The 16,727-nt window shown below is 46.0% G+C and overlaps 1 protein-coding gene across 2 annotated transcripts in view; it reads right to left on the bottom strand.

Moving 5' to 3' along the window:
* Positions 1 to 16,727, bottom strand: part of TUBGCP3 (tubulin gamma complex component 3) — a 634,372-nt gene that overhangs the window by 152,565 nt on the left and 465,080 nt on the right. For both annotated transcript variants that reach the window (XM_063953156.1, XM_063953155.1), the window contains exon 16: positions 11,303 to 11,371. In XM_063953156.1, coding sequence (XP_063809226.1) covers positions 11,303 to 11,371 — 69 coding nt within the window. The remainder of the gene's footprint in view (positions 1 to 11,302; positions 11,372 to 16,727) is intronic.

Below are 16,727 nucleotides of genomic sequence, written 5' to 3'. Positions count from 1 at the left end.
AATTTCAAGATTAATTACTCCAAATCTATAGCCCTAAATTTGACTGCCTCCCCTACTGTGATAACGAGCTTGAAGTGCTCGTTCCCCTTCACTTGGCATGACCATAAGTTGAAATACTTGGGGGTTATATTATCTAATGACCTATCTAAATGTTTCTCCCTAAATTTTGATCCCTTATTGAAAAAGCTCCGCATAGATTTTCAAAAATGGAGGAAATTACGACTATCCTGGTTTGGTAGAATTAACGTAGTTAAAATGAATGCCTTGCCTAGGATATTGTTTTTTCTCCAAACCCTCCCCATATATATCCCCCCCCAGTGGTTTAGGGACATCCAAAATCTTATCCGAGCTTTTGTTTGGGGTAGCAATACACCTCGATTTAAGCACGATATATTATTCCGGAGAAAACACCAGGGGGGACAACAACTTCCACACATTCCCAGTTATTATCATGCAATACACTTGAATAGAGTCCTGGAATGGACACGAGCAAAAGACTGTAGACAATGGGTGCTCCTAGAGGAAGGTTGCCTCCCACACTATATAGAAATCACGCCATGGCTTCCAACCCTCCCAAAGGTGTCCCATCCCACAGTATCTCCCACACTTAAAGTGTGGAGCGTGCTTAGATTGAGAGGTCATATATCTTCCAAATGGTCACCATTAACTTCTTTTATCTCTAACTCGGAGTTTATTCCGGGTCTCCAGGGATCGGCCTTCGCCTTGTGGGCGGAGAGTGGGCTTTTCAGGGTCGGTCAGCTGGTGGGTTCGAGTGGGATACGGTCGTTTTCGGATATTCAATCCCTCTGGACTATATCGAAATCTGATTTTTGGAAATTTCTTCAGGTTCACCACTTTGTAACATCCTCCAGGCATCGTCCCGATATGACCAGAGAACTCACCGCTTTTGAAAAGATGTGCGTTTCCCCTCGAGCCCCCACTCACACTGTTTCCCAGATTTATGTGATCATCATAGAAGACCTCTTTCCTCAACCCCCTACTTTTATGAGTGCCTGGGAGAAAGTAATGCCAACGCTAGCTTCACAATCTAATTGGGAATTGGTATTTCGCAACACCCAGGCAAGTGCGTTATGTTTGTCGACAATGGAAACGCTTTATAAACTGATTTATAGGTGGTACAGGACTCCTGTGGCACTTAATAAGATGTTTCCGACCCTTTCAGGCCTCTGCTGGCGATGTAGAAGAGCCCCTGGAAACTTCCTGCATATATGGTGGGAATGTCCTCTCATGGCGCACTTCTGGAGGGATGTTGTTAAATGCTCAGCATTGATACTGGGAGGTACCGTCCCCAGTAACCCGGAGTTTTGGCTCCTCAACCTCACACCTGGAGGTTCATATTCTTATAAGGGTTCACTATTACGCCATCTCAATAATGCAGCCAAAGCAGTCATACCAATCCTATGGAGATCATCCTCATCCCCTTCAATTAAACAATGGTTCAATAAGATTGATTACTTCCTAGATATGGAGGATCTTATTTCCTTCTCATTGGGAAGATCAGTAGACTTCACAGCCACTTGGTTCCCCTGGTATGAGTTTAAGGAATCATCCGTATATAAGACATACATATCAGCCTAAACTATATTCTTAAAGGATTGGTCCCGATGCCCTCTCGTCACATCTCAGGCCCCTAGACGATTACGCGCCTTGCCTTTCTTATTTAAGGACTCATTTACATATTTTAGACAATTACCTCTATCTTAAACATACGACTCGCTACCTTCCCTCCCCCTCCCCCCCCTCTCTCTCCACCTCTTCCTTCTTGTCCCTCCTCTTTTTCTTTTTCTCTTACATTAACCTCTTATGTTACGCTGTTTTACCATATGGTTATTTCGATGTGAATGTTTGAGACCAAAATAGGCAATGCTTTCAGGTATGTTAGAGGACTTAATTGCGATTGATTGCTGTTTGATTGGCAAGATTTGATCTTCTACAGTCATTCTTCTGTTGTTTAACCTGTATAATCATTGTCGCAATAAAAACAGTTTACGTAAAAAAAAAACGCCTTTTCTTCGAAGAAGAATCATCATTTCGGCCATTACCTTGGTAAAGACCCGAGGTGCCGTGGACAACCCAAACGGCAGCGTCTGAAACTGATAATGACAGTTTTGTACTACAAACCTGAGGTACCCTTGGTGAGAAGGGTAGATTGGGACGTGGAGATAAGCATCTTTGATGTCCAGAGACACCATATAGTCCCCTTCTTCCAGGTTTGCTATCACTGCTCTGAGCGACTCCATCTTGAATTTGAACCTCTTTATGTAAGTGTTCAAGGATTTTAGATTTAAAATTGGTCTCACCGAGCCGTCCGGCTTCGGTACCACAAACAGCGTGGAATAATACCCCTTTCCCTGTTGTCGGAGAGGTACCTTGATTATCACCTGCTGGGAATACAGCTTGTGAATGGCTTCCAAAACTGCCTCCCTGTCGGAGGGAGACTTTGGTAGAGCAGACTTCAGGAACCGGCGAGGGGGAGACGTCTCGAATTCCAGTTTGTACCCCTGTGATACTACCTGCAGAATCCAGGGGTCCACTTGCGAGTGAGCCCACTGCGCGTTGAAATTTTTGAGACGGGCCCCCACCGTGTCCGAGTCCGCTTGTAAAGCCCCAGCGTCATGCTGAAGACTTGGCAGAAGCAGAGGAGGGCTTCTGCTCCTGGGAAGAGGCTGCCTGGTGCAGTCTTTTTCCTCTTCCTCTGCCCCGGGGCAGAAATGAGTGGCCTTTTGCCCGCCTGTACTTATGGGAACGAAAGGACTGAGTTTGAAAAGACGGTGTCTTTTTCTGCTGAGGGGTGACCTGGGGTAAAAAGGTGGACTTTCCGGCCGTTGCCGTGGCCACCAGGTCCGATAGACCGGCCCCAAATAACTCCTCTCCTTTAAACGGCAATACTTCCATATGTCGTTTGGAATCCGCATCCCCTGACCACTGTCGCGTCCATAACGCTCTTCTGGCAGAAATGGACATAGCACTCACTCTTGATGCCAGGGTGCAAATATCCCTCTGTGCATCACGCATATATAGTAATGCATCCTTCAAATGCTCTATAGTTAGTAATATACTGTCCCTATCCAGGGTATCAATATTTTCAGTCAGGGAATCCGACCACGCCACTCCAGCACTGCACATCCAGGCTGATGCGATTGCTGGTCGCAGTATAACACCAGTATGTGTGTATATACCCTCCAGGATATTTTCCAGCCTTCTATCCGCTGGTTCTTTGAGGGCGGCCGTATCAGGAGACGGTAACGCTACTTGTTTAGATAAACGTGTGAGCGCTTTATCTACTTTAGGGGGTGTTTCCCAACGCGCCCTAACCTCTGGCGGGAAAGGGTATAGTGCCAATAATTTATTAGAGATTAGCACTTTTTTATCGGGGGAAACCCACGCCTTATCACACACCTCATTTAATTCATCTGACTCAGGAAAAGCTACTGGTAGTTTTTTCACTCCCCACATAATACCCTTCTTTGTGGTACTTGTAGTGTCAGAAATGTTCAATGCCTCCTTCATTGCCGTGATCATGTAACGTGTGGCCCTACTGGACATTACGTTTGTCTCCTCACCGTCGACACTGGACTCTGTCTGGGTCTGTGTCGACCCACTGAGGTAACGGGCGTTTAATCGCCCCTGACGGTGTCTGAGACGCCTGGACAAGCACTAATTGATTTGTCGGCTGTCTCATGTCGTCAACAGTTTTTTGTAAAGTGCTGACATTGTCACGAAGTTCTTTAAATACAACCATCCAGTCAGGTGTCGACTCCCTAGGGGGTGACATCACTAATACAGGCAATTGCTCTGCTTCCACATCATTTTCCTCCTCATACATGTCGACACAATCGTACCGACACCCAGCACACACACAGGGAATGCTCTGATAGAGGACAGGACCCCACTAGCCCTTTGGGAAGACAGAGGGAGAGTTTGCCAGCACACACCAGAGCGCTATATATATATATATATATATATATATATATATATATATATATATATATATATATATATATAGGGATAACCTTATATAAGTGTTACTCCCTTTTATAGCTGCTGTTTATAATTTAGCTGCCAATAGTGCCCCCCCTCTCTCGTTTTTACCCTGATTCTGTAGGGACTGCAGGGGAGAGTCAGGGAGCCGTCCTTCCAGCGGAACTGTGAGGGAAAATGGCGCTTGTGTGCTGAGGAGATAGGCTCCGCCCCTTCACGACGGCCTTATCTCCCGCTTTTTTCTGGAAAACTGGCAGGGGTTAAATACATCCATATAGCCCAGGAGCTATATGTGATGTATTTCTTTTGCCATCCTAAGGTATTTCTGTGGTGATTAAATCAACATCCACTGCCTGTATCAAGATCTCCTTAAGCCGCTTCTTACAATTAGTAGTGAGATTATTTTGTAATTTGATGTATATTTCAGAACAAGATAATTGGCGTAAAGCCTCTAGATTATAATCACTAAATTCTTGCAATACAATAGATCCCCCCTTGTCTGCCGGCCTGATGATTAATTTATCATTATTAGATAATGTTTGTAAAGCATCTCTTTCCGCCTTCGTTAAATTAAGATGGATCTTATCTTTGGAATCTGCTGCGATTTTGACCTCGTGATCAAGTACTCTCATAAAGGTTTTTAAACTAGAGTTGTTAGATAAGGGATCAAACACAGATTTAGGGCAAAAGGGTTGTGTGCTGAGAGCAATGGCGCACAGCTGCAGTGCTGTGCGCTACCTTAGTTGAAGACAGGAACGTCTTCTGCCGCCGATTTCACCGGACCTCTTCTTTCTTCTGGCTCTGTAAGGGGGCCGGCGGCGCGGCTCCGGGACCCATCCAGGCTGAACCTGTGATCGTCCCTCTGGAGCTAATGTCCAGTAGCCTAAGAAACCCAATCCACTCTGCACGCAGGTGAGTTCGTTTCTTCTCCCCTTAGTCCCACGATGCAGTGAGCCTGTTGCCAGCAGGACTCACTGAAAATAAAAAACCTAAAATAAACTTTTACTCTAAGCAGCTCAGGAGAGCCACCTAGCATGCACCCTTCTCGTTCGGGCACAAAAATCTAACTGAGGCTTGGAGGAGGGTCATAGGGGGAGGAGCCAGTGCACACCAGCTAGTTCAAGCTTTTACTTTTGTGCCCAGTCTCCTGCGGAGCCGCTATTCCCCATGGTCCTTACGGAGTCCCAGCATCCACTTAGGACGTTAGAGAAAAGGCCATGTACAAGGAGGTCTGGCCGCTAAAGAAGTAGAAGGGGGCGCCCCGTCGGCAGATCCTGCAGATCTGAGAACCAATGTCGTCTGGGTCACATTGGAGCGATTAGAAGTAGAGAAACTCCTTCTTGTTTTACTTTCCGTAGGACCCTGGGCAGAAGTGACACTGGAAGGAACAAGTAGGGCAGAAGCAAGTTCTATGGAATTGCCAGTGCGTCCACGCCTGATGATCAATGGTCCGAGATCCGAAGACCTTGCAATCGTGTTGAGACGCAGTCAGGTCTACATCTGGTAGGCCCCACCTGTCCACTAGGAGTTGAAAGACTTCTTGATGAAGACTCCACTCTCCGGCGTGCACGTCCTGGCGACTGATGTAGTCTGCTTCCCAGTTTAGGACGCCCAGTATGAACACTGCCGATACTGCTGGCAGATGGCGTTCCGCCGAACAAAGGATTTTTGACACCTTTCATCTTTGCCCTGTGGTTTCAAGTGCCGCCTTGATGGTTTATGTATGCCACCGCGGTGGCGTTGTCTGACCATACTTGAAAAGGCCTGTTCTGTACCAGAGGCAGGGCGAGAGATAGCGTATTGAACACCGCCCTCAGCTACAGAATGTTTATTGGGAAGAATGATTCCTCCTTGGTCCAGTGACCTTGAAAAGAGTGTTGCTCCAACACTACACCCCATCCCCTCAGACTGGCATCCATTGTCAGCATACTCTCACAAACTTGTTCAGTAAATTGAGGTTGAGTATACTGTATGCTGGAAGGACCCATTGGGTTCCGGGACTAGAAACAGGGTTGAGTAACCACCTCGGACTCTCTGGGACTGAGGTACCGGCACAACTACTCTTGCACTCAGGAGAGAACTGGCAAACGCTTGCGCCTTTAACAGGTCCGAATGGGAGAACTGTGGTGCAAAACTGTCGAGTGCGACGTCTCTTGAAAGAGACAGCGTACCCGTGAGAGACAACTTCTCACACCCATGTGTCTGAAGTGGTCTTTAGCCAAACATGGGTAAACTGTCGAAGTCGGCCTCCCACGTCATGTGGCAGGCTTGTCTTGTACAGTAGCAGACTGATGGGCCACCCAGGACTGTTTCGCCTTGGGCCTGGTGGTTTTAGGAGCACAAGATTGTCTCAAGTATGCCTGACCTTCTGATTTCCCTTGAGGCCGAAAGGAACGAAAGGTGGTACCTTTTGCCTTCTGTAAAGAAGGATTAGTACTTGGGAGAAAGGCAGTCTTAGCAGCTGCTAATTCAGGCAATTTTATTAAATTCTTCCCCCAAACAAAAATGTCCCCAGTGAAGTGGAATACCTCCAAGTTCTTTTTGAAGTCTAGGTCCACCTTCAATGACCTCAACCACAAAATACGGCGAGCCAGGACAGACGTAGTCGACGCCTTGGCCGCCAACACACCCGCCTCAGAGGACACCTCCTGAATGTAATAGGCGGCAGTGGTAATGTGAGACAGGTATTGTCTGGCATTGTCAGAGAAATCCTTGGACAGCAGTTTAGAAGGCATAGAATAGGCAATAATTTACAGTGGAACACTGAAAAATATAAATTACAACGTAAAGTAAAACTTAAAGAGCACTTTGGTGATCGTAGTAATTCTGATTTTAATGACTCTATGCCTTCTAAACTGCAACCCTTTTGCCCTAAATCTGTGTTTGATCCCTTATCTAACAACTCTAGTTTAAAAACCTTTATGAGAGTACTTGATCACGAGGTCAAAATCGCAGCAGATTCCAAAGATAAGATCCATCTTAATTTAACGAAGGCGGAAAGAGATGCTTTACAAACATTATCTAATAATGATAAATTAATCATCAGGCCGGCAGACAAGGGGGGATCTATTGTATTGCAAGAATTTAGTGATTATAATCTAGAGGCTTTACGCCAATTATCTTGCTCTGAAATATACATCAAATTACAAAATAATCTCACTACTAATTGTAAGAAGCGGCTTAAGGAGATCTTGATACAGGCAGTGGATGTTGATTTAATCACCACAGAAATTATGGAAGTTCTAGTACCACAATTCCCGGTGGTTCCCCTGTTCTATTTATTGCCAAAGATCCACAAGGGTATCAACCCTCCCCCGGGTCGACCCATTGTGTCGGCCAGGGGGTCGGTGTTGCAACCCTTGTCTATCTTTTTGGATTGGCTGCTACAACCTCTGTTGGGTGCAGAACCCAGTTTTCTGGCTGACACTACCGCATTTCTCAATAATTTACAGGGAATTGAAGCATTACCGGAGGGGAGCTGGCTGGCTACGGTCGATGTAGTCAGCTTAGATACATCAATTCCCCATGGGGTGGGTCTACTTGCTGTTAAACGTTTTTTGACTAGAAAGCAGGTTTTCGATGTAGGTAAAATTGAAGTGATATTATCATTATTAGTTAATTTTGACCAACAATTTTTTTCTCTATGGTAAACAGTTTTACCTATAAGTGCAAGGCTGCGCGATGGGATCTGCTGTTTCTCCCACGTATGCAAATATTGTGATGTTTTCAGTTGAGGATGATGTATTTTACAGTAATGAGGTATTTAAATCTGAGGCGATGTTGTTTAACCGCTATATAGATGACTTATTCATTTTGTGGAAGGGTGACAAGAGAGATCTCATTGAATTGTTGGAGTTATACAACTCAGGGGAAAGCACTATAAAATTTACATTTTCATTAAAATCAGGAGATGATTAATTTCTTGGATGTTAATGTATCTATCTTGAACAACTTAGTGCATACATCAGTATACATCAAGCCCACTGATCGTAATCAATTTCTACATGCTAATAGCGGTCATCCCTCTTCCCTTAAGAGAGGTTTGCCATTTTCACAGATGATTAGGATTCGAAGAGTTAACAGCGACACTGAGGGGGCGTTGCGTCAGATTGTTAAATTATTGATGAGGAGGTATTCCAAAGCTCTACTTCAGTCAGCCAAGAATAAAAAAGTGATGTCTATGGATAGAGTATCTTTATTATAGAAAAAAAGCAAGAATATAGAACAACAAAATAGATTCCCCTGGGTTAATAAATTTAATATCAAATCCGACACTGTTACCAAAATTGCCAAAAAACATTGGCCCTTACTGGAGACTGATGCACAATTACATATGTCTGGTTCTAAATTAATGCCTTGTTTTTCTAGAGGAAAAAACCTGAGGGATTTTTTGGTAAAAACAGATGTTTCTAGAATGCTAATGAAATCAGAAACAACTACTGCCCATTTTTTGTCGCAACCCAATTCTAAATTGGGATGCTTTAGATGTACGTGTGTTACCTGCCAATATTTATTAGCAGGAGATTCTTTCAACCATCCACAGACCGGAAGAAAAATTATGATTAAGCATCGCTTAACCTGCAATTCAGCGTTCATTATTTACCAAATATTGTGCCCATGTGGGCTAAGTTATATTGGTAAATCTGAACGTAAGTTTAAAGAAAGAATGAAATGTCACAGGTCTGCGATTAGAATCGCTTTAGAAACGGGTAAGAGTGATCAGCCTGTAGCCAGGCATTTCATGGCTTTTAAACATCCCATCAGCAGTATTCGATATAGGATGATTGATCACGTCCCTAATAACATCAGAGGAGGAGATCGTGCTCTAAAACTATTACAAGTTGAAGCAAGGTGGATAGCGAGTTGGAGGTGATTCACCCGAAGGGTTTAAATGAACAATTTTCATATGCATGCTTCTTGTAATATCTTGAAAAGGTTTTTCTGCAATAGAATCTATGTTTTGCTGTGCACTCAAAGATCGTGTTTGATGATACACCAATAGGTTCATTTGCAATGCGGGTCTTGTTGTTAAAAGGCTGTGCAGAATTAATTTGCTCTCAACTATACAACATTGCAGTGCCATTATTAGTTTCTGTTTAATGTTGCTACATGTAGATCTATGTGATACTGCTGTAACATTTTCAAATGACATGATTTATGTTGTAACTCTACTGTAACTATTTGGTTTCCACGGTGACGGGTTTCTTTCTGTCCTAGTGCGCTGACGGCACTATTACATCGCTTCCGTGTTTATGACCGGATGCTTGGCGTCCGGACTGTTTGGGAGAGCACACGTGGGTAGTTCTATAAAAGGTATGTTTTTACTGCATTGTTAATAAAAGTCTGACGACAGTGGGGTGTCCACTGAAACTTTACATCAACTTCTGTTGACTGTGTGAGTTCTTCAATTTGCCGTGAGTGCCACGTTTTTGCTCTGTTTATATATATATATATATATATATCTCTCTCTCACAGCACGGTCAGGGACCGGAGAATATATCAGAGTACTCTACAATATATTCTGGAAACAGTACACTCTTTTTCAACTAACGCTGTCTGTAGAAAGACATGTGGGATACTTAAGTGTTTGTAAATTCTCAGCGCTGTATACAGGTGGCTTTACAAGGAAGACCTTGCCCTGCAGTCCTGGAGACCAGCCGCAGCTATGCTCAGATGGTGTCCAGCATCTCAGTCAGGGGGTGAGATTGTGAGGCAGCTCCAGGGCTGGAAATTTGTGTGGAGATGGCGCCCTGGGCCAGGGGAGGGGCTCCAGATCCAAATCCCCTATGCTCGACTTCCACCCGGGTACTGTAAGCCTTATTAAATTGGGTGTTAGTACACCTGCCCAGTGACAGTGTCCACACCAGCGCCACGACCAGTCTCCCTAGGTCATGGACGGAACGCGATTTAATGGCGGGCCCCACCTGGGGGACTCTCTTACCTTCTCCCCGTAGCAGCCACGCGAACCAGGAGAGCAGTCTGCAACTCTGTGCCTGAGCCGGGATGTCTCTGTCGCAAGTACTCGGGAACTGAGCCGCGGGAGTATGCAACAGGGGCGTAGGGAGGGCAGTTACAGTGGTGCTCGAGCTCCAGGCGCCCAAGACAGTACAGGGCGCCGCAGCTTGACTCCACCGGAACCTCTGCGTGGCCGCACGGAGCTTGCAGCTGTCAGTCACTGACAGCTGCGAGCTTTAGCAGCGTAAGCTCCCTCCCTCCTCCCCACCGTGCTCCGTGATGCACGGGCGTCTGACATCATGACATCAAATGGGTGGAGACGCGGCCAGACTCCACAGGTCTGCGGAGACAGTGCAGCAGCAACGGCAAGCAGGAGCGGGGCAGGTGAGTATTGTTTTTTGTTGTTTTTCTTTAGTGTGCGTAAGCGGCGCTACCAGGGGGCACAACTACTGGGGGCAAATCTACAGGGGCACAACTACTGGGGGCACAGCTACAGGGGGCAAATCTACTGAGGGCACAACTACAGCTGGCACAGCTACAGGGGGCACAACTACTGGGTCCATAACTGTGGCCATGCCCCTTCCCTATGAAGCAACGCTCCTTTTTTTTGACGCGCGCCTTCAGTGCGCACTATGTCTGACCTAGGGGTGTGGTTCGTCAAAGGAAACTTTCGCCCTGGGTGCCAGGTGGCCAGGCCCCCAATTCAGTACAGGGGAGGGGGGCGCCGAAACATACCTTGTTCTAGGCACCATGACACCTTGCTACGCCTCTGGTATGCAACGTCGCTTAGGAGGTGATGGAGCTGCAGCGTTGAAGGGTCACCCTCACATACAGCGCTGACAGCCCAGCCAGAAATAGGAAATTCTTCTAGAAGCTTTTATCAGGACTGCCCAGTGTAAACATCCCCCTCCCCCCCCCCCCCCGTTAAGCGACCTGCTGCTTCAGGCACCAACTCGAAACTGGGCTCTTAGTGACTGTAGGTGGGGTTATAGAGGACGACCCAATGCATCCTGGAACAGCCTAAAGCTTTAGCCTGTTGGTGCCTCTGGATCAAGATCCACTCTACACCCCGTTGTTTCCTCGTGGAAACCAATGTACGCTGCAGCAGAAATATACTGTATGCCTAGAAAAAGTGCCAAAGATGGCCATCACTGTTTTCCCAGAATTGAGTGAACTAGGTGAGTTGAAAGATCAATTCTATAAAATCATATTGTTCTTTTATTCTTTACAAAAAAGTTAAGACAAATATTAAAAAAAAAAAGTAGTAATAATAATAATAATAATAATAATAATAATAATAATAATAATAATAATAATAATAATAACAACAACAACAACAACTTACTGTAGCAATTGGTCCATCAACATGATAATCTAAACTAAAAACATCCCACCCAGTGTCTCCAGGGGATACCTATAAGAAGAAGAAGAAAAAAAACACACGAATATAAGGATAAACTTGAATAAACATCTACCAATAATTTGAAACTATTTCAAACAAAGTCATACAAGGATTATATAAAATAATATCTTCAATTGCACAAAAACAAAAAATATTGTTTAAGCAACTATTCTGTTAAAGTTAAGATAAGTGCCACATCAAAGAGACGCAAGTAATCGTCCTGCAACCTCAAGGTCTACATGGACATTAGCAAACAATTAGGAAGAGGTACTGAAACATTGCCTGTACAGATAAAAGGGCAAAACTCAAGCATGCTTGGATTTTGAGATCGAGGAAGGAAAAGGGAAAAAAAACACAGCTTTCGGGAGGGCTGCTTTCAATATAGCCTGACCCAAAATGCCTTTTATTTAGCATATTGTAAATACTGCCGAGTACAAATCCATGAAACACTTTATTGTCCAAGTAAAAAGAAACATATCTATTTTCCATTTGCACAAACATTTCTAGGATATCACTTCCTGACATTAATATATTAAGCTATTAAAATAGCTGTCTAGAAAGTTATCTATATATTAAAAAAAAAAAAAAGCTTTCATAAAGTGCAGGTTTTGTGATATACAAAAATAAAAAATCTATTAATTCCACCAAAAATAAGAATTTACTCACCGGTAATTCTATTTCTCGTAGTCCGTAGTGGATGCTGGGAACTCCGTAAGGACCATGGGGAATAGCGGGCTCCGAAGGAGGCTGGGCACTCTAGAAAGATTTCAGACTACCTGGTGTGCACTGGCTCCTCCCACTATGACCCTCCTCCAAGCCTCAGTTAGGATACTGTGCCCGGACGAGCGTACACAATAAGTAAGGATTTTGAATCCCGGGTAAGACTCATACCAGCCACACCAATCACACCGTACAACTCGTGATATGAAACCCAGTTAACAGTATGAAACAACTGAGCCTCTCAACAGATGGCTCAACAATAACCCGATTTAGTTAACCATAACTATGTACAAGTATTGCAGATAAACCGCACTTGGGATGGGCGCCCAGCATCCACTACGGACTACGAGAAATAGAATTACCGGTGAGTAAATTCTTATTTTCTCTGACGTCCTAGTGGATGCTGGGAACTCCGTAAGGACCATGGGGATTATACCAAAGCTCCCAAACGGGCGGGAGAGTGCGGATGACTCTGCAACACCGAATGAGAGAACTCCAGGTCCTCCTCAGCCAGGGTATCAAATTTATAGAATTTTGCAAACGTGTTTGCCCCTGACCAAGTAGCAGCTCGGCAAAGTTGTAAAGCCGAGACCCCTCGGGCAGCCGCCCAAGATGAGCCCACCTTCCTTGTGGAATGGGCATTGACAGATTTTGGCTGTGGCAGGCCTGCCACAGAATGTGCAAGTTGAATTGTACTACAAATCCAACGAGCAATAGTCTGCTTAGAAGCAGGAGCACCCAGCTTGTTGGGTGCATATAGGATAAACAGCGAGTCAGATTTTCTGACTCCAGCCGTCCTGGAAACATATATTTTCAGGGCCCTGACCACGTCTAACAACTTGGAGTCCTCCAAGTCCCTAGTGGCCGCAGGCACCACAATAGGCTGGTTCAAATGAAACGCTGACACCACCTTAGGGAGAAACTGGGGACGAGTCCTCAATTCTGCCCTATCCATATGGAAAATCAGATAAGGGCTTTTATAAGACAAAGCCGCCAATTCTGATACTCGCCTGGCAGAAGCCAAGGCCAATAACATGACCACCTTCCACGTGAGATATTTCAGATCCACGGTTTTTAGTGGTTCAAACCAATGTGATTTTAAGAAACTCAACACCACGTTGAGATCCCAAGGTGCCACAGGAGGCACATATGGGGGCTGAATATGCAGCACTCCCTTTACAAATGTCTGAACTTCAGGTACTGAAGCTAGTTCTTTCTGAAAGAAAATCGATAGAGCCGAGATCTGTACCTTAATGGAACCCAGTTTTAGGCCCATATTCACTCCTGCTTGCAGGAAATGCAGAAATCGACCTAGTTGAAATTCCTCAGTTGGGGCCTTTTCGGCCTCACACCATGCAACATATTTCCGCCATATGCGGTGATAATGATTTGCTGTAACCTCTTTCCTGGCTTTAATAAGCGTAGGAATGACTTCCTCCGGAATGCCCTTTTCTTTCAGGATCCGGCGTTCAACCGCCATGCCGTCAAACGCAGCCGCGGTAAGTCTTGGAACAGACTGCTGTAGCAGGTCTTGTCTTAGCGGCAGAGGCCACGGGTCCTCTGAGATCATCTCTTGAAGTTCTGGGTACCATGTTCTTCTTGGCCAATCCGGAACCACGAGAATTGTGTTTACTCCTCGCTTTCTTATTATTCTCAATACCTTTGGTATGAGAGGCAGCGGAGGGAACACATAAACTGACTGGTACACCCACGGTGTCACCAGAGCGTCCACAGCTATCGCTTGAGGGTCTCTTGACCTGGCGCAATACCTCTCTAGTTTTTTGTTTAGGCGGGACGCCATCATGTCCACCTGTGGACGATCCCACTGATGTACAATCATTTGGAAGACTTCTGGATGAAGTCCCCACTCTCCCGGGTGAAGGTCGTGTCTGCTGAGGAAGTCTGCTTCCCAGTTGTCCACTCCCGGAATGAACACTGCTGACAGTGCTAGTACATGATTTTCCGCCCATCGGAGAATTCTTGTGGCTTCTGTCATTGCCATCCTGCTTCTTGTGCCGCCCTGTCGATTCACATGGGCGACTGCCGTGATGTTGTCTGACTGGATCAGCACCGGCTGGTGTAGGAGCAGGGATTTTGCTCGACTTAGGGCATTGTAGATGGCCCTTAGTTCCAGAATATTTATGTGAAGGGAAGTCTCCTGACTTGTCCATAGTCCTTGGAAGTTTCTTCCCTTTGTGACTGCCCCCCAGCCTCGCAGGCTGGCATCCGTGGTCACCAGGACCCAGTCCTGAATGCCGAATCTGCGACCCTCCAGAAGATGAGCACTCTGCAGCCACCACAGAAGAGACACCCTGGTTCTTGCAGACAGGGTTATCAAGCGATGCATCTGAAGATGCGATCCGGACCACTTGTCCAACAGGTCCCACTGAAAGATTCTGGCATGGAACCTGCCGAATGGAATTGCTTCGTAAGAAGCTACCATCTTTCCCAAGACCCGCGTGCAGTGATGCACCGATACCTGTTTTGGTTTTAGGAGGTCTCTGACTAGAGAAGACAACTCCCTGGCTTTCTCCTCCAGGAGAAACACTTTTTTCTGGACTGTGTCCAGAATCATCCCCAGGAACAGTAGACGTGTCGTCGGGACCAGCTGTGACTTTGGGATATTCAGAATCCAGCCGTGCTGGTTCAGCACTTCCTGAGATAGTGCTACTCCCACCAACAACTGTTCTTTGGACCGTGCCTTTATTAGGAGATCGTCCAAGTACGGGATAATTAAAACTCCCTTTCTTCGAAGGAGTATCATCATTTCCGCCATAACCTTGGTAAATACCCTTGGTGCCGTGGAGAGTCCAAACGGCAGCGTCTGGAATTGGTAATGGCAATCCTGTACCACAAATCTGAGGTACTCCTGGTGAGGATGGTAAATGGGGACATGCAGGTAAGCATCCTTGATGTCCAGGGAAACCATGTAATCCCCCTCGTCCAGGCTTGCAATAACCGCCCTGAGCGATTCCATCTTGAACTTGAATTTTTTTATGTACATGTTCAAGGATTTCAAATTTAAAATGGGTCTCACCGAACCGTCCGGCTTCGGTACCACAAATAGTGTGGAATAGTAACCCCGGCCTTGTTGAAGTAGGGGTACCTTGATTATCACCTGCTGGGAATACAGCTTGTGAATTGCCGCTAGCACCGCCTCCCTGTCTGAGGGAGCAATCGGCAAGGCAGATTTTAGGAACCGGTGGGGTGGAGCCGCCTCGAATTCCAGCATGTATCCCTGAGATACTACTTGAAGGATCCAGGGATCCACCTGTGAGCGAGCCCACTGATCGCTGAAATTTCTGAGGCGGGCCCCCACCGTACCTGGCTCCACCTGTGGAGCCCCACCGTCATGCGGCGGACTTGGAAGAGGAAGCGGGGGAGGACTTTTGTTCCTGGGAACCTGCTGTCTGTTGCAGCCTTTTTCCCCTACCTCTGCCTCTAGACAGAAAAGACCCTCCTTTTCCACGCTTGCTTTTCTGGGTCCGAAAGGACTGAACCTGATAAAATGGCGCTTTCTTAGGCTGTGAGGGAACATGGGGTAAAAATGCTGACTTCCCAGACGTTGCTGTGGAAACTAGGTCGGAGAGACCATCCCCAAATAATTCCTCCCCTTTATAAGGCAAAACTTCCATGTGCCTCTTGGAATCTGCATCTCCCGTCCACTGACGAGTCCATAAGCATCTCCTAGCAGAGATAGACAATGCACTTACTTTAGATGCCAGCCGGCAAATTTCCCTCTGTGCATCTCTCATATATAAGACTGAATCTTTTATATGGTCAATCGTTAGCAGAATAGTGTCTGTCTAGTGTGTCAATATTTTCTGACAGTTTTTCTGACCATGCAGCGGCAGCACTGCACATCCAAGCTGACGCAATAGCTGGTCTAAGTATAATGCCTGAGTGTGTGTATACAGACTTCAGGATTGCCTCCTGCTTTCTATCAGCAGGCTCCTTAAGGGCGGCCGTATCCTGAGAGGGTAGTGCCACCTTTTTTGACAAACGTGTGAGCGCTTTATCCACCCTAGGTGGTGTTTCCCAACGTGATCTATCCTCTGGCGGGAAAGGGAACGCCATTAGTACCTTCTTAGGAATTACAAAATTTTTATCAGGGAAAAGCCACGCTTCTTCACACACTTCATTTAGTTCATCTGATGGGGGAAAAACTACGGGTAGTTTTTTCTCCCCAAACATAATACCCTTTTTTGTGGTACCTGGATGTAAATCAGAAATGTTTAACACCTCTTTCATTGCCTCAATCATGCAGTGAATGGCCCTGACAGGCATTAGGTTTGACTCATCGTCGTCGACACAGTTATCAGTATCCGTGTCGACATCCGGGTCTGCAAACTGAGGTAGCGGGCCTTTTAGAGCCCCTGACGACCCCTGAGGCACCTGGACAGGCACGAGCTGAGATCCCGGCTGTCCCACATTTGGCATGTCGTCAAATTTCTTATGTAAAGAATCTATACGTGCACTCATTTCTTTCCATAAGTTCATCCACTCGGGTGTCTGCCCCGCAGGGGGTGACGTCCCTTCAAAATGCATCTGCTCCGCCTCCACCTCATTATCCTCATCAAACATGTCGACACAGCCGTACCGACACACCCCACACACACAGGGAATGCTCAACAGAGGACAGGACCCA

Source organism: Pseudophryne corroboree, chromosome 2, assembly GCF_028390025.1.
Source record: "Pseudophryne corroboree isolate aPseCor3 chromosome 2, aPseCor3.hap2, whole genome shotgun sequence".
NCBI lineage: Eukaryota > Metazoa > Chordata > Amphibia > Anura > Myobatrachidae > Pseudophryne > Pseudophryne corroboree.
The sequence above is the reverse complement of the archived record's forward strand: the minus strand, read 5'-3'. Positions and strand labels throughout refer to the sequence as shown.